Source organism: Strongylocentrotus purpuratus, unplaced genomic scaffold (assembly GCF_000002235.5).
Source record: "Strongylocentrotus purpuratus isolate Spur 01 unplaced genomic scaffold, Spur_5.0 spur5_scaffold_13, whole genome shotgun sequence".
NCBI classification, from domain to species: domain Eukaryota; kingdom Metazoa; phylum Echinodermata; class Echinoidea; order Camarodonta; family Strongylocentrotidae; genus Strongylocentrotus; species Strongylocentrotus purpuratus.
This window is the reverse complement of record NW_022145598.1, coordinates 18,489,705-18,511,947: the sequence shown is the minus strand read 5'-3', so window position 1 is coordinate 18,511,947 and position 22,243 is coordinate 18,489,705. Positions and strand designations below refer to the sequence as shown.

At 36.6% G+C, this 22,243-nt stretch overlaps 2 protein-coding genes and 1 non-coding gene across 3 annotated transcripts; 1 reads left to right on the top strand and 2 right to left on the bottom strand.

Moving 5' to 3' along the window:
- The first annotated feature begins 321 nt into the window (after positions 1-321).
- On the top strand, positions 322-1,734 carry LOC115923215. Its single transcript, XM_030983590.1, has 2 exons — positions 322-372; positions 536-1,734. The coding sequence occupies exon 2, from the start codon at positions 556-558 to the stop codon at positions 1,732-1,734; it is 1,179 nt and encodes a 392-aa protein (XP_030839450.1). The 5' UTR covers positions 322-372; positions 536-555.
- Positions 1,735-8,655: 6,921 nt separating this feature from the next.
- On the bottom strand, positions 8,656-11,021 carry LOC115923214. Its single transcript, XM_030983589.1, has 3 exons — positions 10,446-11,021; positions 10,017-10,145; positions 8,656-9,854 (listed from the first exon to the last, which is right to left on the bottom strand). Exons 1-3 carry the CDS (start codon positions 10,606-10,608, stop codon positions 8,656-8,658), a joined length of 1,491 nt encoding a protein of 496 aa, XP_030839449.1. The 5' UTR covers positions 10,609-11,021.
- A 4,998-nt stretch (positions 11,022-16,019) lies between these two features.
- On the bottom strand, positions 16,020-16,092 carry TRNAM-CAU. The gene has a single exon. It is a non-coding gene; the product is annotated as a tRNA-Met (tRNA).
- Between the last annotated feature and the right edge of the window lie 6,151 nt (positions 16,093-22,243).

Genomic DNA, 22,243 nt, shown 5'->3' with positions numbered 1-22,243 from the left:
TTACCATATCGGGTTTGCATCTGGAATTCAAGAAGGAGATTAAGCATCGAAAATCCATAATAGGCAACGATGTGACATAATGAGTGTTTTTTTTTGTTCAATGCAAATTAAATAATGATTGATATCTCCATTTGAAACATAAACTCACGTGTAAGCAAAAAAAAAAGAAGATTTATAAAGTATTATAAAGTATACGTTCAAATTATAAATTTAATTAAATTATTCAATTATACTTGTAGGGATTACCGATGATGATTTAGTGGATGTGTTCGTCGAGAACCAACAGCCCCCTCTCCCCCTAGCAACGCAGCACCAACCAGCAAGGTCTTCCACATGACGCAGCTACTCCATGGCAACCAAATTTTGATGACGGTTAGTGTATACTTCATTTATATATACATCAATGCAAAGGATCATTGGATGAATGTTCATTTTTTTTTTTTCATGTATGAAGACAACACAATACATTGTAGCGGTTCTTATATATCTTTTTTTTTTTTTTTTTTTTTTTTTTTTTTTTTTTTAAATCTCATAGGCATTTCCGATGACCATTTAATGGAGATGGACATCAATACAAATAAGCCATGTGACGCAACATCAGTACCTGGCCCCTCTAACCGCCAACCAGCAGCAACAGCAGTGGCTGGACCCTCCCGCCATCCAGCATCAGCAGTGGCCGGACCCTCCCGACAACCACCAGCAGTGGCTGGACCTTCCCGTCAACCAAGAGCAGTGGCCGGACCCTCCCGACAACCACCATCAGTAGCCGGACCCTCCCACAGTCAACCAAGAGCAGCAGCAGTAGCCGGACCCTCGTCTTTTCATGTTGGGGGATCTAAGAAACGTGTTGTAGATGCACCGCCTGCAAGAGAACCCAATCTCCCTACTCATCACGTGACCAAAGTGAGTCAAAAACATGTACGCAAATACAATGCTAATGTAACTGATTACACCGTTTCTTTCCAACCCATAGAAAATAACGGTCCCATGATAGAAATGATGCCACGCGTAAATGAGATGTTTGAAAATATCATTGAAGAGATGGTTGAGGGGGTAAATGATAGAGATTTTGTTAGGATTGTTTTCAATTCCCCACAATTAGATAGACCCGTTAGTATGCCATTTGTAAGGAGGGATCAAATGAATCACGAAGCATTTGCAACCAAACTTGAGAATACTATTCAATCGAATGATAAGGTAAGCTTGGACGAAACAGTCTCTTTCAACATATTACACATGGCTATGCCAAATGGTGGTGGTTCCAATGTGAAGTGCTTAACCATCGAAGAGACATTGTCCAGAAAAAGATGCATCATCAGGATGAAGAATAAAGATAACATGTGTTGTCCAAGGGCTATCGTAACTGGCATTGCCCGGATTGAAAAACACCCTAATTTTGAGTCGATCAAACGTGGTTACAAACAGCAAAGGGAAAAGACGGAATTCATGGCCGGTTTCAGGGTGGTGGTTGTTTCAAAAGAGCACTTAAACTTCATTACGTATGCTGGCCCCGAAGACAGGCAGCATACCATTTATCTGTATGTTCATGACAATCACTTTGATCTCATTACATCAATGGCCGCCTTCTACAACAAGTCATATTTTTGCCACGAGTGTTTGGTAGGATACGACAAGAAACTCAGACACGACTGCATTTTCCGCTGCAAACTTTGCAAGGGAGATGACTGCCCCGCCTCCAATGACCCCGATTCCTACAAATGCATTAGCACCTGACTTGATGTACAAAGAGCATTAGCGCCTTTACACCTTCTTATTTTGTTTTCTTTAAACAAAAAAACTTTTTTATCATTACGTTTTTTCTTTTTTCTTTTAAAAGTTTCATAATATTATTATTATTTTTTTTTTTTTTTTTTTTTTTTTTTTGGTAGATCATTTTGCACGAACCGATCATTTTTTTGTCCACTTTGAAGACTTGATTCTTTAAAGATGTCATTTCTTTTTCTTTAAAAAAGGTGTATAACATTTTCTTTATTAGATAATTTTGCACGAACCGATCTTTTTTGTTTCCACTTTGAAGACTTGATGCAAACAAAAAAGTGTTTACGCCTGTACGCTTTTTTTCTTAATTTATATTAACATTTTTTTTTGTGTGTGTGTGTGTGTTAACTTTCTGTCAAGATGATATTTCTTTATCTTTAAAAAAGTTTTATAACTTTTTCTTTACTGATAAGTTTGCACGAACCGATCTTTTTTTCCACTTTAAAGACTTGATGCAAAAAAGTCTTAACGCCTGTACGCTTTTTTAATTTGTTTTAACATTTGTTTTTTGTTTTTTGTTTAAATTTCTGTCAAGATGTTATTTCTTTATCTTTAAAAAAGTTTTAAAACTTTTTCTTTAAAAGATAATTTTGCACGAACCGATCTTTTTTTTTTTTTCCACTTTGAAGACTTCATGCAAAAAGATGTTAACGCCTGTACGCTTTTTTAATTTGTTTTAACATTTCATTTTTTTTTGTGGTTGGTCATTTTGCACGAACGGATCATTTTTTTTTTCCACTTTGATTCTCTCAAGACATTATTTCTTTTTCGTTTAAATAAGTTTTATACTTTTTTTTTTTTTTAAAGATCATTGTTGCACGAACCAATCTTTTTTTTTTCCTTCCACTTTGAAGATTAGATAGAAAAAAAAAGTGTTAACGCCTGTACGCTTTTTTACAAATTTGTTTTAAATTGTTTTGATTTAACTTTCTGTCAAGACGTTATTTCTTTTTCTTTATAAGATTATTTTGCAAAACTCGATCATTCCCCCCCCCCCCACCCCTTTGAAGACTTGATGTACAAAAAAGCATCAACGTCTGTACACTTTCTTTATTCTTATTTTTATTTTTTTAAACTTTCTGTCATTACGTTATTCTTTTCTTTAACATTTTGTATAATTTGTTGGATCATTTTGTACGAATCGATATGTTTAACCCTATTTAAAGACTTGATGCAAAAAAGTATTAATACCTGTACATTTTCTTACTTTATTTAATTTTTTTTTACTTTACGTCAAGGGCGTTATTCCTTGTTTCTATACAGACTCGACATGAATTTTTCTCTCGTAATAATGTACAAGTTCCGACAAGATTGAGAACAACTTTTATATGGTTGCATGTTTAAGAAACGATTTGTATATATATATTTTTTTTTGTCAATTTTTTTTTTAATGCACTGGACGGCCCTTTCAATATCGAATAATGATCTTCCAAGGGGGCCCTGTCTTTATAGTTCAAATGCATTTATAATGAAAAAAACATATTATATAAATTATAATACAATAGAAACAAGAATAAAGTACAAAAACATTCAAAACTAAGATTTAGAACAATGACACAGCATAACTCCCCCAAAAAGGTTTACAAAATATGACAATACTGTCATACAATATCAATATAAATATGAATCAAAAGACAGAAATCGTTTCTCAGAGGGCATTCACAATACTTATCTGTTCATATTACATCTTCAATGATAATAAAGATAATTTACTTGTACGTAAATCAGGCGATAGGGTACTCCACATGAGTGAACCTTAGTAGTGAAGGGATCTTGTAAAACAATCAGTTGTAGGTCTTGTGATTAAGAGTAGGGAATGTTCCGCATGTCTCGTATAAATGAACACTGGTACAAAATTCTCGGAATAATAATTGTTTTCAGCTCCAAAGGTATACATTTTGTTGTGTGTGGATTATATGCATATTATAGACAAAATGTGGTACTCCATTCTCCGACAAACCGATTGCCAAGAATTTTCAGATAACATAAAAAAAACATGAGGTGTAGAAATCTGCGTTAAATACAAGTCTTGCATAGTTGGGGTTTGAAATGTTTGAACTCTTGTTATGTTACATATTGCACCCGGCACCTCGCCACAGTATTTTCACAGTAGTTAATGTACGATTTACAAAAGAAAAGAGAAGAATATTATTATAGGTCATTAATAAAACACGTTTGGGACAAGAGATATCGATTGTGTCTGATAAAACCAATAGTTATTGGCAATGCAGTACATGATCTATAAATGCGACATTTCCAAAGTAGGGAAGACTTAATGATCAATACAAGTCCTGATTTATATTCGTGTTTCACTTGTTCGAGAAATGATGATATTACTGCTTCAAAGGCTGTAAAATCAGATCAATGCAGATTGTTACTAATATTCGATATTCTAGCAAGTAGTAACTGTTTGCTTCGGCAGTTTAGATGACAAGGGGGGTGGGGGTATCAATGATGATGATTATTACAAGTGGAATCTCGAAGGATAATAACATTTGAAGTAGATTGTAAAGGTTTTTTTTTCTCCTTTAAATTGGAGTTCTGCTTTAGAATAGAAGTCAGTTGAAGAACTAGGTGTTCGATAAACAATAGCAATTAAACGAAATTGTGGATATTTAAATCTTCCTTCAAACCTTAACATTTCAAGGTTCTCATGTTTTAAATCATGTTTGCAGTTGTAAATCAAATTCTAATTTCTAGTTAATATAACAAGCAACAACACTACCTGATATATTGTTATCTTTTCTTACAAGATTGTAACTACTTAAATCAAGCTCAGAATCAAGGCTTCTTGCAAGTCAAGTTTATCAAAAGGATTGTTAAACAAATGGTTTATGTGGTTAAATTCCCATCTAGTGCTATGTATATGTAAGTGAGCTATTGTAAAAAAAAAACCTTTCTATCAAAATCCAGATTTCCCGGCGAAACATTTTATTTTAGTTTGTTTAGTTTATCATTATCATAAAACAACAAGAATATCTACAGCATCATGTGAGTTAAAAGGCATATATTCCTTCACCATTAACCATACACTACTATCATCACGATCCGCGACATGAAGGTAGCCATGATTCATTGATAGTGTTGCGTTGATGAAACAAATGATCTAATTGACTGTTGCTTGTGGAATACCGTATTGTGATAATGTCAAAAACGTTGTGATTGGATAAGTATCTCGAGTCAAGTGATACAAATGTATTTATGTTTTTCTCCGTTTTTCAAATAATGCGCGAGTTTTGTGCTTGTACGACTTTCAGGGAACGTTATCAGATATATATTTTTTTTAAACAATATCATGTAAAAAACAACAACATGTAGTTCCTTGAGATGGGTCACGAAAGTAAACAAGTTTCGGCGAGTGGACACTTTTCGCGAATCGTAGACTCATCGCGCCGATCTAGACTGCGGTGAGATGGGTCACATCTCGCACGTAGACTGCGGTTCGATGAGTCTACGATTCGCGAAAAGTGTCCACTCGCCGAAACTTGTTTACTTTCGTGACCCATCTCAAGGAACTACATGTTGTTGTTTTTTACATGATATTGTTTAAAAAAAATATATATCTGATAACGTTCCCTGAAAGTCGTACAAGCACAAAACTCGCGCATTATTTGAAAAACGGAGAAAAACATAAATACATTTGTATCACTTGACTCGAGATACTTATCCAATCACAACGTTTTTGACATTATCACAATACGGTATTCCACAAGCAACAGTCAATTAGATCATTTGTTTCATCAACGCAACACTATCAATGAATCATGGCTACCTTCATGTCGCGGATCGTGATGATAGTAGTGTATGGTTAATGGTGAAGGAATATATGCCTTTTAACTCACATGATGCTGTAGATATTCTTGTTGTTTTATGATAATGATAAACTAAACAAACTAAAATAAAATGTTTCGCCGGGAAATCTGGATTTTGATAGAAAGGTTTTTTTTTTACAATAGCTCACTTACATATACATAGCACTAGATGGGAATTTAACCACATAAACCATTTGTTTAACAATCCTTTTGATAAACTTGACTTGCAAGAAGCCTTGATTCTGAGCTTGATTTAAGTAGTTACAATCTTGTAAGAAAAGATAACAATATATCAGGTAGTGTTGTTGCTTGTTATATTAACTAGAAATTAGAATTTGATTTACAACTGCAAACATGATTTAAAACATGAGAACCTTGAAATGTTAAGGTTTGAAGGAAGATTTAAATATCCACAATTTCGTTTAATTGCTATTGTTTATCGAACACCTAGTTCTTCAACTGACTTCTATTCTAAAGCAGAACTCCAATTTAAAGGAGAAAAAAAAACCTTTACAATCTACTTCAAATGTTATTATCCTTCGAGATTCCACTTGTAATAATCATCATCATTGATACCCCCACCCCCCTTGTCATCTAAACTGCCGAAGCAAACAGTTACTACTTGCTAGAATATCGAATATTAGTAACAATCTGCATTGATCTGATTTTACAGCCTTTGAAGCAGTAATATCATCATTTCTCGAACAAGTGAAACACGAATATAAATCAGGACTTGTATTGATCATTAAGTCTTCCCTACTTTGGAAATGTCGCATTTATAGATCATGTACTGCATTGCCAATAACTATTGGTTTTATCAGACACAATCGATATCTCTTGTCCCAAACGTGTTTTATTAATGACCTATAATAATATTCTTCTCTTTTCTTTTGTAAATCGTACATTAACTACTGTGAAAATACTGTGGCGAGGTGCCGGGTGCAATATGTAACATAACAAGAGTTCAAACATTTCAAACCCCAACTATGCAAGACTTGTATTTAACGCAGATTTCTACACCTCATGTTTTTTTTATGTTATCTGAAAATTCTTGGCAATCGGTTTGTCGGAGAATGGAGTACCACATTTTGTCTATAATATGCATATAATCCACACACAACAAAATGTATACCTTTGGAGCTGAAAACAATTATTATTCCGAGAATTTTGTACCAGTGTTCATTTATACGAGACATGCGGAACATTCCCTACTCTTAATCACAAGACCTACAACTGATTGTTTTACAAGATCCCTTCACTACTAAGGTTCACTCATGTGGAGTACCCTATCGCCTGATTTACGTACAAGTAAATTATCTTTATTATCATTGAAGATGTAATATGAACAGATAAGTATTGTGAATGCCCTCTGAGAAACGATTTCTGTCTTTTGATTCATATTTATATTGATATTGTATGACAGTATTGTCATATTTTGTAAACCTTTTTTGGGGAGTTATGCTGTGTCATTGTTCTAAATCTTAGTTTTGAATGTTTTTGTACTTTATTCTTGTTTCTATTGTATTATAATTTATATAATATGTTTTTTTCATTATAAATGCATTTGAACTATAAAGACAGGGCCCCCTTGGAAGATCATTATTCGATATTGAAAGGGCCGTCCAGTGCATTAAAAAAAAAATTGACAAAAAAAAATATATATATACAAATCGTTTCTTAAACATGCAACCATATAAAAGTTGTTCTCAATCTTGTCGGAACTTGTACATTATTACGAGAGAAAAATTCATGTCGAGTCTGTATAGAAACAAGGAATAACGCCCTTGACGTAAAGTAAAAAAAAATTAAATAAAGTAAGAAAATGTACAGGTATTAATACTTTTTTGCATCAAGTCTTTAAATAGGGTTAAACATATCGATTCGTACAAAATGATCCAACAAATTATACAAAATGTTAAAGAAAAGAATAACGTAATGACAGAAAGTTTAAAAAAATAAAAATAAGAATAAAGAAAGTGTACAGACGTTGATGCTTTTTTGTACATCAAGTCTTCAAAGGGGTGGGGGGGGGGGGGAATGATCGAGTTTTGCAAAATAATCTTATAAAGAAAAAGAAATAACGTCTTGACAGAAAGTTAAATCAAAACAATTTAAAACAAATTTGTAAAAAAGCGTACAGGCGTTAACACTTTTTTTTTCTATCTAATCTTCAAAGTGGAAGGAAAAAAAAAAGATTGGTTCGTGCAACAATGATCTTTAAAAAAAAAAAAAAGTATAAAACTTATTTAAACGAAAAAGAAATAATGTCTTGAGAGAATCAAAGTGGAAAAAAAAAATGATCCGTTCGTGCAAAATGACCAACCACAAAAAAAAATGAAATGTTAAAACAAATTAAAAAAGCGTACAGGCGTTAACATCTTTTTGCATGAAGTCTTCAAAGTGGAAAAAAAAAAAAAGATCGGTTCGTGCAAAATTATCTTTTAAAGAAAAAGTTTTAAAACTTTTTTAAAGATAAAGAAATAACATCTTGACAGAAATTTAAACAAAAAACAAAAAACAAATGTTAAAACAAATTAAAAAAGCGTACAGGCGTTAAGACTTTTTTGCATCAAGTCTTTAAAGTGGAAAAAAAGATCGGTTCGTGCAAACTTATCAGTAAAGAAAAAGTTATAAAACTTTTTTAAAGATAAAGAAATATCATCTTGACAGAAAGTTAACACACACACACACACAAAAAAAAATGTTAATATAAATTAAGAAAAAAAGCGTACAGGCGTAAACACTTTTTTGTTTGCATCAAGTCTTCAAAGTGGAAACAAAAAAGATCGGTTCGTGCAAAATTATCTAATAAAGAAAATGTTATACACCTTTTTTAAAGAAAAAGAAATGACATCTTTAAAGAATCAAGTCTTCAAAGTGGACAAAAAAATGATCGGTTCGTGCAAAATGATCTACCAAAAAAAAAAAAAAAAAAAAAAAAAAAATAATAATATTATGAAACTTTTAAAAGAAAAAAGAAAAAACGTAATGATAAAAAAGTTTTTTTGTTTAAAGAAAACAAAATAAGAAGGTGTAAAGGCGCTAATGCTCTTTGTACATCAAGTCAGGTGCTAATGCATTTGTAGGAATCGGGGTCATTGGAGGCGGGGCAGTCATCTCCCTTGCAAAGTTTGCAGCGGAAAATGCAGTCGTGTCTGAGTTTCTTGTCGTATCCTACCAAACACTCGTGGCAAAAATATGACTTGTTGTAGAAGGCGGCCATTGATGTAATGAGATCAAAGTGATTGTCATGAACATACAGATAAATGGTATGCTGCCTGTCTTCGGGGCCAGCATACGTAATGAAGTTTAAGTGCTCTTTTGAAACAACCACCACCCTGAAACCGGCCATGAATTCCGTCTTTTCCCTTTGCTGTTTGTAACCACGTTTGATCGACTCAAAATTAGGGTGTTTTTCAATCCGGGCAATGCCAGTTACGATAGCCCTTGGACAACACATGTTATCTTTATTCTTCATCCTGATGATGCATCTTTTTCTGGACAATGTCTCTTCGATGGTTAAGCACTTCACATTGGAACCACCACCATTTGGCATAGCCATGTGTAATATGTTGAAAGAGACTGTTTCGTCCAAGCTTACCTTATCATTCGATTGAATAGTATTCTCAAGTTTGGTTGCAAATGCTTCGTGATTCATTTGATCCCTCCTTACAAATGGCATACTAACGGGTCTATCTAATTGTGGGGAATTGAAAACAATCCTAACAAAATCTCTATCATTTACCCCCTCAACCATCTCTTCAATGATATTTTCAAACATCTCATTTACGCGTGGCATCATTTCTATCATGGGACCGTTATTTTCTATGGGTTGGAAAGAAACGGTGTAATCAGTTACATTAGCATTGTATTTGCGTACATGTTTTTGACTCACTTTGGTCACGTGATGAGTAGGGAGATTGGGTTCTCTTGCAGGCGGTGCATCTACAACACGTTTCTTAGATCCCCCAACATGAAAAGACGAGGGTCCGGCTACTGCTGCTGCTCTTGGTTGACTGTGGGAGGGTCCGGCTACTGATGGTGGTTGTCGGGAGGGTCCGGCCACTGCTCTTGGTTGACGGGAAGGTCCAGCCACTGCTGGTGGTTGTCGGGAGGGTCCGGCCACTGCTGATGCTGGATGGCGGGAGGGTCCAGCCACTGCTGTTGCTGCTGGTTGGCGGTTAGAGGGGCCAGGTACTGATGTTGCGTCACATGGCTTATTTGTATTGATGTCCATCTCCATTAAATGGTCATCGGAAATGCCTATGAGATTTAAAAAAAAAAAAAAAAAAAAAAAAAAAAAAAAAAAGATATATAAGAACCGCTACAATGTATTGTGTTGTCTTCATACATGAAAAAAAAAAAATGAACATTCATCCAATGATCCTTTGCATTGATGTATATATAAATGAAGTATACACTAACCGTCATCAAAATTTGGTTGCCATGGAGTAGCTGCGTCATGTGGAAGACCTTGCTGGTGCTGCGTTGCTAGGGGGAGAGGGGGCTGTTGGTTCTCGACGAACACATCCACTAAATCATCATCGGTAATCCCTACAAGTATAATTGAATAATTTAATTAAATTTATAATTTGAACGTATACTTTATAATACTTTATAAATCTTCTTTTTTTTTTGCTTACACGTGAGTTTATGTTTCAAATGGAGATATCAATCATTATTTAATTTGCATTGAACAAAAAAAAACACTCATTATGTCACATCGTTGCCTATTATGGATTTTCGATGCTTAATCTCCTTCTTGAATTCCAGATGCAAACCCGATATGGTAACACTACAAAATTATTCAATTATGAATATGAAAATAAATAAATAAATATGATTAGCACTTACCATCTTCCAAGTCCTGCAAACTCAAAAAGTAGGATGACCTTGCAAATACCAAAGCATGTTGTTCTGGTTCAAGGTCTTCATAATATTCCTCACGAAAACTCGATACTTCTTCCAGGCATGTACATGCCCGAAGCTTGTGCATTAAATCACATGTATAAATCATGGTACATTATAGAATCTGGCCAGTATTACAACAAAAACAAAGCGATGTTGACTCAACGACAGTTAGATGTCATATGATACTTGCCCATAGGTTCACCATTTTCTCTCGTCCAATCACAAACAAGTACCAACTTTGGGTCACTTCCTTTCTAAAAAAATCCTCGCATTCTCATTGGTCGGTAACACACACATTCAACATACATGCCGGGTGGCCCATTGTTTGGTCATTTGGTCCTTGTCCCTCGTACCCTACACACGTCCATCCTCCACCTCTCCATGAATGAATGAATGATGTAAACAAAAGAACTTCCTCCAGGGGATGTACCCTCATTACGTAACTTCCGCCGGAAGGACACCCCAATTAACTCATTAACACCCCCCTATTGTTTACCGGAAGTCACCGGAAGGATTAACTAATTAACCGGAAGGATAAACTAATTAACCGGAAATGCCAATTAACACTTCCTATATAGGGGTACCTATCTTCTGACATACATGACATATTCATAATTCCTGCAATACCTTTAACTCATATTTTTTTCTTCTAGAGTTAGCGCCCTTCTGTATCTCAACAGTTACTGAAAGGCATCGTAACAATGTGAAATCTGAGATGCATGGCCCTACGTGTTATCAGTGTCTGTGATATGGTGTTATATTGAAGCCCTAACAAAATTGCGTTTCAAAATGATCATGAATGCCTCAAAAAAGTAAAAATCTTTGAGTGACCGGTTTTACCATACGCATTTTCTCCAATAGACTGTAGTGTCATAAAAACCGTTAGAAAAACGGTTGTTGAAATTTCGATTTCCAACCATAAATATCTTGATAATCAGACAGGCGATCGGCTTGTAAAAGTCATGGGGTTCCTAACTGACCTAAAGGTTTATAATTATCATTGCAGCATGAGCTAAATCCAGGACACTCAATCCCTTTCAATTTTGATTTTTATCATGTTTACAACAGAGGGAAATTCAACGTAAAATAGATTGTCAACATGTAAAAGAAAATCTGAAAATCTTTGAATGTATCAATTTTATTAGGACTTAAATGATTCATATCGAAGTTGGTATTTTACATTTCAAGGTAATCGTTTATCCTTGAAATTTCTCAAGCTTTTGATCGAGATCTTCACATGGGTCCCATAAATCCGTATATAATCTGTTTAAATTATATTTGGCTATTGGAAATAATAAAACATGAAGGGGAATGTGAAATCTACACGGACGCACGATTTGTCCGGAAAGTAAATCATTTTAGTCTATCTGTTTGTGAACGGCGATTACACGAGCTTTCCAACTTTCAAGACCACTTCCAGTCAGGTGTTGGTCAAACAATTAACATTTTGTGTTGAGGGAGGGGTGGTTCTAAGAGGTTGTATAATGAAATGCGAATTTTATGACAGGGACACCGTTTAGGGCGGAGCTGGTGGATGGGGGAGTGGGTTCTAGGACACCTACCCCCTGGACAACCACCCCGGATAACCAGCCGTAGGACAACTACCCCCGAGGGCAACCACCCTCTAGAACTACTAGCCCCCTAGGACAACTACCCCCGGACAACTATCATGTCCGGATACGGGGGGGGGGGTGGTAATGATGAGATTTTAAATGTTCCCTTCGCTCTCCTTTAACTTTTCCTCCCCCCCCCCTCCCCCACCTTTTTCACCATTGCATTAAAGAGGCATGTATCCCCGCCCACCCCAGGGTTACTCCTAGGTTCACTCGGAACATGGACTTATAAACTAGAGGCTAAGATCTTAATTGGTGAGATGGGGAGGTTCCTCGAACTGCAAACAAGGAAGCACTTCTGGGACCCCTTGAGCAAATAGGGTCAAAATAGTGCTCCCAATTGTCCGGGGAAAACAGGACAGGCGAGACAGTTCAAATAGATGACCATTGTCTCCGGTCAAGCCAAACACATTTCTGTGTAATGGCAATTTGTGAGTTTACAACTAGACACACACACACCGTCGGGCAAATTGACCATTCGCTAGCCAAGGTCAGATACAAGCGGTCAATGCCATGAGTTTTTTCTAGGCTAAGCGTCGGGTCAGGAGTTCTTGGAAACAGCAGGCATCGCTGGCGTCCCAATTACCTGATACCAAGCCCAGCCGATCAGAGGGGTAGCGACAGGAGGCCAGGGGGACGACAACGAAGAAGAAGAAGAAGAAGATGAAGAAGGAAGAAGAAGAAAGAGAAGAAGAAGATGATGATAATGATGAAGAAGAAGAAGAAGCCAAACAAGAAGATGAAGAAGAAGAAGAAGGAGAAGAAGAAGAAAGGAGAAGCAGAAAGAAAAGAAGATGAGGAGGAGGATGATAGGGATGATGATGATGAAGAAGAAGAAGAAGAAGAAGAAGAAGAAGAAGAAGAGAGAGAGACATAGACAGACCCCCCCCCCCACACACACACACACACACACAGAAAAAGAGACGGATTAAAGAGATAGACTACAAGAATAGAGAGAAGCAATGTTTCCTGTAGTATACACTTGAGAAGTGACAGCAATCCAATGGTGGAGAGAAAAAAGGGGTGGGAGGGTGAAAAGAATAACAAAAAAGGGAGGCGGTAAAAGCAACGAAAAGATGATAAGACCCCCCCCCCCCCCCATCATTCGTTAACATCGTTCTCTTGCATTCCATACACCTGGTCAAACCGCCCCCCCCCCCCCTCCGGCCGTGACACCAGTGCCCCCTCACTCGCCGGATCCACGCTACACCACTAGATTTAAAGATTCGTCAGAGGTCGTTTCGCGGAAGTTGGATACCATATCTATGACTTCTGCGTTACAAGTTAAAGATGATTAACACCTCTGAAAGATACATCTACCACAATGAATATAATATGATTCATTGTTTTTGTTGTACTCAGTCATGCTGGTGGTAATTTTTTTTCCGGCAGCGTACCCATGATCTCGAGGCTGCTCGAATCTGCGTACAGAACTTCGCTTTCCTCTTAATCATGCAACATAATTTGGGTAAAACAAGGGGTAAAACGGTGGTCCAACTCCAAAGAGCCAAATACTATGAAATGTAAGAAAACGGCTTCTACTCAGTCGGCAAACTTAGCCAATAGTATTTGTTACTATTTTTCCTCCTAATAATGCTCACAACATAATTTGGGTAAAATGGTGGTCATTTTAAAGGGATCGTTTAACAATGTTAAATCTGAGATACACGGCCCTAAGTGTTATCAGTGTCTGTGATATGGTGTAATATTGAAAATATCAAAATGATCAAGAAATGCCTCAAAAAAGTAAAAATCTTTGAGTGACCGGTTTTACCATACTCGTTTTCCCCAATAGACTGCAGTGTTATGAAAACCGTCAGGCGAACGGTTTTCAAAATTTGTAATTCCAATCATAAATATCTTGATAATCAGACAGGCGATCGGCTTGTAAAAGTCATGGGGTTCCTGACTGACCTAAAGGTTTATAATTATCATTGCATCATGAGCTAAATCCAGAATTTTGTTTCATAATCTGAGACAAAGTTACCGGATCCCCTTAAAGGGAGTCGAAAGACAGCCAAATATTATGAAATGTAACTGTAAGAGAACGACTTCTGCTCAGTCGGCAAACTTAGCTAATATTATTATTTTTTGCTGTATTTTTCGAAAAATTAATTAATGATCAAAATTAAAGATAATGTGTTTGTGATGTCCAATCACGGCTTTTTATTTTGGCGCGTTTTTTGAACCCGGATGCATAACCATAAGCCTCATCATATATCAATTAGTGGTTTTATGATAAAGAAGGTTTCATGTTATCCGCAGACTCTTATTTTCGTTTCAAGCATCTCATTTTCACATTCCAATGAGAATCCTGGATAATAGCGGTTTAAAGGTTACCTGAAAACCTCAACATTTGAATGCCGGGCTGATTGATTAATGTATTTCTTTTAAATCTTATCAAAAGTGACCCTTTTTTACTTTCAATCATCCACCTCTTATCTTTAAATGTAAATCCTGGATACGAAAGTTGCCATAAAACCTCAACATGAAATTAACGGATTGATGACATTTTCATTTCCTTTTAAAGGTACTATGTCCCATTTGCAGGCCAAAAAATGAAAAGGTTAAATTCCAACGGAATTTCAAAGACAATACTAATTTAGAACTTCCCTAAAAAAGGGAGGCTTGAAAATGTCTTTAAGTGGGAAAATAACGACTATTAGTTGTTGAATCGACTTAGGAGCTATAGAGCCAATAAGTAATAGTCTGATTTTTCAGACCATTGTAGCGAATGGTCGTACGTTTTATGATGCGCAAAGATTCAATCAGTTTAATTTTGGCCATTACAAGAAGTGGGTTATCAATGTAGACAAATGCTCATGTACCCTTTACAGCCCATTTTATGTATGTTATTACCAAAGATGAAAAAAGCCAGTCAGTCACTCAATAGTATCTGACAGTGAATTCTAGCAAGTAAACGGGTTTCCTTGCATAATTTGAATATTAGGACACTGATAAGCTTTAAATTTCACAGATAGGCATGACATATACATAATTCCTGCAAAGTTCTACAAAATTTGATGTTGGCTGCAAAAGGGACATAGTGTCTTTAATCGTAAGCTAAGGTTATTTGGATTCATAAGAACAGTTGAATTTTGAAGAAGCTAAAGCTCGGAAAACTTGAAGGTAATCTTTGCAAATCAGAAATCCGGCATGAAATTTGGATCATCTCTTATTTATATCTGCCAAACTCATTTTATTTGAATCAAAATTAACTTTTGGCTTTTTCCTTCATTATCGATTCGCGCAAAACTCCCTCTTATTCTTTCACAATAAATGCATGCAACTAATAATATTGTTAACATTACTTTGATTGTCATCTCCTATGAAATTACACATAATGAAACATTCTTATTTCTAGGGCCAACGCCTAGTCCGGCAACGATTCCCACCTTTGAACAAAAACATGCTTTTATAGAATCTAAACTTTCCTTCCCGGCATTTTTTAAAGATACTCTTGAAAACCCGGTCAAGATGAAATTTCCAAGGAAAAGTTTTCTCTGTGGTCAAATTTGTATGAGTCTTTTGCAACGGAAGATCCTTCTTCCACTTTCGATAGAGAATATGGTTGAAATCGTGAAACCGATTGCTCGAAGGGTGATCTTTGAATGTTTTTTGAAAGAGATATATAATAGCGCCATATGAATGCTGTGAATCATCATCATCATCATTATCATCTTCTATTCTCTTCTCTTCTCTTCTTGGGTTAGACTAAATGACGCAAATAAGATTATAATAATAATAATAACGTTTTATTTACCCAGGGTAGCCACTTCAGTTATAAAACTGTTCTTCCAGCGGGCCCTGCATAACATAATATGTTATTACTACCCTTCTCCAATCTAATATGCTGAGCGCCTAGCTAGAAGGCAGAAGGTCCCATTGGTGTAAGTCTTTGGTATGACTTGGCCGGGGTTCGAACCCACGACCTCCCGTTCATGAGGCGGGCGCTCTAACCACTGAGCCACCATGCCCGATTCTCTCACTGAGAGAATGCAATGAAACTTGCACCTAATCTGCGTGATTGGAATATTTACGATAAAGTTATAAGGATCTGGCAAAATGAATTACGTATAAATAACACGATCGCAAATACTTTCGAAAAAAAATCAAGCTATTAAAGATAATATCTTTGGCCTTGTACTTCACCCTATGAAATGTACGAACACGATACCATCGTAAACGCAATGTGAACATGACTTCTGTGGGATATAAGATAGTGTATTGAAATTGCCTTGAGTTGATTATACGAAAGAAGTTGCGATTGCGTTAAAGCTTATCAACACTAGTGTGGCTAGGAGGGATTAGACCACAGAGCGAGGTCACTGACAGGTGGCTATCTCATCAACTCAGCTCTCAAATAACATAAGAAATAGAGGATCATGGGGGACCAACAGGCACCGATTGGGGAAGTTTTCTATATAGAGGGAGCAAGTAGCTATACAAGTAAGACAGTGGGGCTTTAAATGTACAAAAGTTGGATACTGAATCAAGAAATACGTCTCAGCTAACAACCAACTTCGTATCATAGATATAATATGTCCTGTCGAATTAAAATAAGTCGAGATATTGATGTAGTTTCGTCTCATTTTTTTAAATTTACGTCGGAGTCTTAAAAACACTTAATTATGATAAATACACTAATACGCGATATAATTATGACTATTCTGTAGGTATAAAATTCCAGCTTATCGAATCCGTTCATAGCAATACTCTCGATATATCAGCGAGGCCTTACAATGACATTACCCAAACTGCGAGGGCGTTGATCCCTTTTATGGAAGGTGTGGGGGGGGGGGGGGTGACGTCGATCAAAAACATTCACCCTACAATCATTGTTAATTGTTTATTTTTGTTTACTGTCAACTAAAAAATTCATTGATTTTTGTATGAGTGTATTATGTTAAATATATGTGTACCGCAATACCATGTAACACGATGAATTTCCATTGTTAAATGGACAATAAAGATGAACCTTATGAACCTTATTCCGTAAATATCAGGGGGCGGGGTCCCCTGGTGGTACCCGGGAACTACGCCTCTGCCAAATGGTATCGGCTTGCTTCGGATGAGGAAGTATACTTTGTATTCGTTTCCCCGAAAACCCAGAACCCTGACTCAAAGGGTATATCAATTAGGGCATCATATCATAAACGGGTGAAATGATCGACCGAGTGACAAGTCTATACTCTATAGGGGAGGAATTATTGTCCTTATATTTTAGTTTTTGACTGGGGCGGGTACATGGATGGAGCGGTCAGTAAGAGAAGGGGAGAGGGTCGTTACAAGGCGTTCAAAGGGGGGGGGGGGCGAGAGGTGGAGTTAAGTTGGAGAGAGAGAAAGAGAGAAACGAGGGAGTAATGGAAAATGATGAGAAGAGGAAATGAGAAGAGGGGTGAGAGAGGGAGAAGAATTGTAGATAAGAGTGTGTGTGAGAAAGAGAGAGAGAGAGAGAGAGGCAGAGAGACAGACGGAGGGACAGAGAGAGAGAGAAAGAGAGAGAGAGAGAGAGAGAGAGAGAGAGACAGGCAGAGAGACAGATGGAGGGACAGAGAGATAGAGAGAGATAGAGAGAGATAGATAGAGAGAGAGATAGAGAGAGAGATAGAGAGAGATAGAGAGAGAGAGATAGGGAGAGATAGAGAGAGAGAGAGAGACAGAGAGACAGAGAGAGCGAGGGAGAGAGAGAGAGAGAGAGATAGAGAGAGAGAGAGAGAGAGACAGAGAGATACCTGAAGAAAGTTCTAGTTTGTTCTAGTTCTGAACTTCGTCCCACATCAAGGAATTTTATTGTATAACTCCATGATCAGACACAACTTTAAAAAAATGCCGAACTATATGGCCAGGTCGATGGTGATTTGTAATGTTGGTCAATGTCCTATGGAACGGTACACATTCTCCCCTTCCTAGTTCCTCCCCCTACTCAACCCACCATCTTCCCCTCTACATGTCTGTCCCTCTCTGTCCCCTCTCTCTCTTCCTCTGTCTCTGTCTCTCTTTCTCTCTAGCTCTCTTTCAATTCCTTTAGATCTCTCTCTCTCTCTCTCTCTCTCTCTCTGTCCTCTTCTGTCTCCTATTATCTCCCGTTTTCCCATCCTCTCTCCTTCTTTCTCCCTCCATCTCCCTCCTTACCTCAAACTTTCGTAATTGTCAATATCTCTTCTTGCTTTTCACATCTCTACTCTTCTCTCACTCCCCTCAGCGCTTTTTAGTGATTTCTTCGAAGTTTAAAGGAAAAAAAATCTGAAATAGAATCATCATTATTGATATCTAACAATATACGGAAAATCTCAACGGAAATACATTGAAATGTTCTAAATTCGTACTTGGAAATAGTTCACATGCATCTTCTAATTTTGTTCTACCCCTAAAAATGCCAACGACCTTGCAATCTTATCTGCCTGCTTTATCTTGAGACATGGGCTGGGCTGCTCAGCAAGATAAGGCTCTGGGTCATGACCCTAACACCGGATCTTCGGGGTGGGAGGTCAGAGGTTAAATCACCGCCAAGTGGTGTTCGATTCCCGCGGGTGACGTCGAGTGCGCGTCATACACGCGATGGACCCCCTATTAGCCTCAATTCAAAGCTATCAAACTTATACATTTTTACCCTCCTCGTCAATTTTTTGCCGGCAGTTTGAAACCGCATAATGATGAAGGATTAAATAATGCACTATTTCGTTGGCGTTTGTTAGTCGCAGAGATGATTATTTCATAAATTAGTGAAATGTACTTCTCTTGACGAGATTGCAGCTTATTTAAATTTTTCGCATACTTTTTGAACAAGTTACTTTGTTCTTGACAACCTGAGAGCTTTACTGAGGCTTGCCCGACATAGTAACGAATAATATATGCAGACTGGATTCCAGGTATTGTTGTTAATTCAGTAATGAGAAGTCAATGGGATAACTCCTTACTAGGTCCCAAGGAAAGAAACATTCATACATTGGAATATTCCTGTATTTAGAATTCTATTTAAAATATGAATATTCCTCACTTAACAATGATTACAAAAATAATAATGATGACGAATCTATTCTATTTGTATCAATTTGTTTGCAAGTATGGAATATGTAATAAGTTATGATCTATTTTACTGTGTATTATTTGTACTTGTCTATATTTAATGTTTTCTGAAATGCTTTTTAAAACTGAGCTTGTAAAACTTGCAATGTAATTTAGCTTTCGGGCTACCATTTTGCAGTTGTTCTAATAAAACATATTCAACTACTACATGTACTTCTACTACTTGTAGTAAACCGGTCTAGTGGAATTTGGGTTATTTAAAAAAAAAAACTTAGTCTAGTCAGGTATAGTGTTTATCCAGGGTTATAGTCTTTGTCCAGAGCTAAATTAGCCCAGAGAGTAATTGACAATTGTCACCGGAGCATATCATAATATGTTGGTCCTGCAATCTACATGTACATCTCACGACTAACCCAAAAATAAATACATGCGATCACCTGGGATGTAGACTAGACCAACTGTTAGGCCAACATAAACTCTCCGCCTTCTTCAGACGGGGATGGAATTGTCAGTTGGGCCATAAATTGGGTAGACGGCCTCTGTAACAAGTTAATTCGTTCCAAATCGACAAAAAGGCCAAACATTATGATGTTAACATGGAACGTCTTGTATAAGGATCTTTCGTTTTTTCCTTTTTCCTGCTGGAATCTATGATATAACAAAACAACCGAATACCAGATGGAGATTGTCCGGGCCGTTTCCTGTTCGGCATTTTAAGATGTTCCACATTTTTTCTTATTTTGTCCAAATATTTATGATGCTATATTTAGTAGCACTTTAATCTCTTAGTGACGTAAATATTGGAGTTGGTGCTTGAAATCTGCTGCAAGATCTAAATGGACTTGCGAGCCTCAAAAACAAAGAGAAAATATGTTGTATCTACTTGTATGGGATCAACTTCGAAATCCAGAGAAATTGAAAATATCTATCCCAATCATCGCAAACTGACTGAAATGTCTTTGTCATGCTTTAAAAAGATTTAGCAAAAAATTAATCCTTTCTCTCCGTTTGTGCCCGTAAATACACCAATTAATCAATAAAATGTGTTAATCAATATTTGTCAGGTTTTTTAATTGATTTAATTCATCTCATAACAGATTTGACCCACAATATTTCAAACAAATCCTCCGAATTCCTGATTGTAAGCAAGAATATTTGTAATAGTCAATCAAGATGAAATCAACGTTTTGTTTAATCGTTTTTAAGTTGGTGTTTAATAAAAATGGTTGGAGAGGTTGAGTACTAAAAATATCCAAAGCGCTTTGGATATTTTATCATTTTTTAAAATTTATTTCCAACTACTTATCATTAAATACCAAAATAGAAACAATAAAATCACGAGGAAGCCCTTGGTTCGGATAATATTTAATTTGTTTGAATAGTTTAAAAAGAAGTTTTTATTCCTCCCATAGAATTATTACTCAATAAGATTTTTTTCAAAGCATAGAGTGTTACCCTCAAGCTAATCGGAAACAAGAAATAATAGTTTAATACTAAAAAATAATGGAAAAAGACCCTCTAATAACCAATAAATCACAGAGTATCTGCAAGGAATGTTCCCGAGCTAATCGAAGAGAAAGAAATAATACTCGAAAATAATCGAAAAAGTCCCTCTAATAATCAAAAAATCACATGGTATCTGCAAGGAATGTTCCCGAGCTAATTGAAAAGAAAGAAATAATACTCGAAAATAATCGAAAAAGTCCCTCTTAACAATAAATCATATGATCACTTCAAAAACTGTTCCCAAGCTAAGTTAAAAGATTAAGTGATTTCATATTTCCTTTGTGATTCTTATATCTATTTTATCTTATTATATCTTATTATATTATTTCCTTTGTGATTCTCCTCTGGCTGGGAAATGACACCATCAGTCTAAAAAGCGCGCCAACATTAATTTGTCTTCTCTCTCATCCTACTAATTCCATGTCGTCTGCCGGATTCTCACTTTCCATAGAAACAAAGTGTCACAAGAATCCGGGAAAATACCGTCCCCACAAACATGACAAGAGGAAAGGGTGAAAATAAATCCGTGAAGGAACTTTCAAGACTCTTTCTACTTCTATTATTTCAGACACAGCATCCAAACTTAAAAACATCATTAAGGAGTTATTTATAGAACTCGTTCAAGTACTTGGGGGAAAATAGCTAGCTCCCACTCACTTTCAACATGTTCATTCATAAATGATGTTTGTCGTCATGTTTTTTGATGGGCTTGTAATTGATGTCATAATAATGTTGTCTTTGGATCCTGTTCTGGTGGGGGAGTATTGAGAGTGATTATGAGAAGGGGGAAGATGAATTCAGGATACAAAACTATCCGTCAATCCGGGGGAAAGTACTGTATCCTGATCATCGTACTTGTAGAGTGGCGTAGCGCCGGAGATAGGGAGGGAGTGGGAGGGGAGGAGGGGGCTCAGTGCCCCCAGTCGAATGACGGGGGAAATGGGAAAGAGATGGGAAGAGTGGGGAAAGGCAAGGTAAAAAGAAGATGACCGGAACACACACGCGCGCAAACATATCCATTCCTCTCAGTCAGTCATCATGTGTTATAGGGTCGTGGTCTAGTGGATAGGTCTACAGATTATGGGTCACAAAGTAAGGGGTTCGAATTCAAGCATTGACACCAAGGTCCACGTTATTTGGCAAGACATAAATACTTGCCGCTCTCTACCCTGGAGAAGTAAATAGATACCTGGGACCTGTTTCACTAAGCCTTTTTTTCAATGACAAATGACAAAAATCAGTGACAAATCTGCTATTAACCAATCAGAAGCAAGGATTTCACTAGCTTATAACAAAAACTGTCTTTTGTCACTGATGACAAGTTTAATGAAATGGGACCCTAGTCATGCTGGTACGAAGGAATCCCTTGATTGCTTGACCCCCTTGTAATTGCAGTTCGGTTGAAGCCTGTAATAGTTGCATAATTATCCAATTATTTTTCTGGTAGCTAAGCGTTTGTCAGAAGGGAGGGGGTTTAAATAGATATCAATGGGGTAATATCATTATGAAAGGGGAAAGGGGTTGCGTATATAGGCAGAGAGTAGTTGTGCATTCTCTGGTAGACGCGCTTCTTTAAATACGATCGTTCTCTTG

Bases quoted from the DNA above. Each gene is read 5' to 3' on its own strand.
- LOC115923214 (XM_030983589.1), bottom strand. From the start codon at position 10,608: ATGATTTATACATGTGATTTAATGCACAAGCTTCGGGCATGTACATGC. The intron at 10,146-10,445 runs GTAAGTGCTAAT...TTATACTTGTAG, and splicing joins TTTGCAGGACTTGGAAGATG to GGATTACCGATGATGATTTA. The intron at 9,855-10,016 runs GTTAGTGTATAC...TAAATCTCATAG, and splicing joins GCAACCAAATTTTGATGACG to GCATTTCCGATGACCATTTA.
- LOC115923215 (XM_030983590.1), top strand. From the start codon at position 556: ATGGAGATGGACATCAATACAAATAAGCCATGTGACGCAACATCAGTA.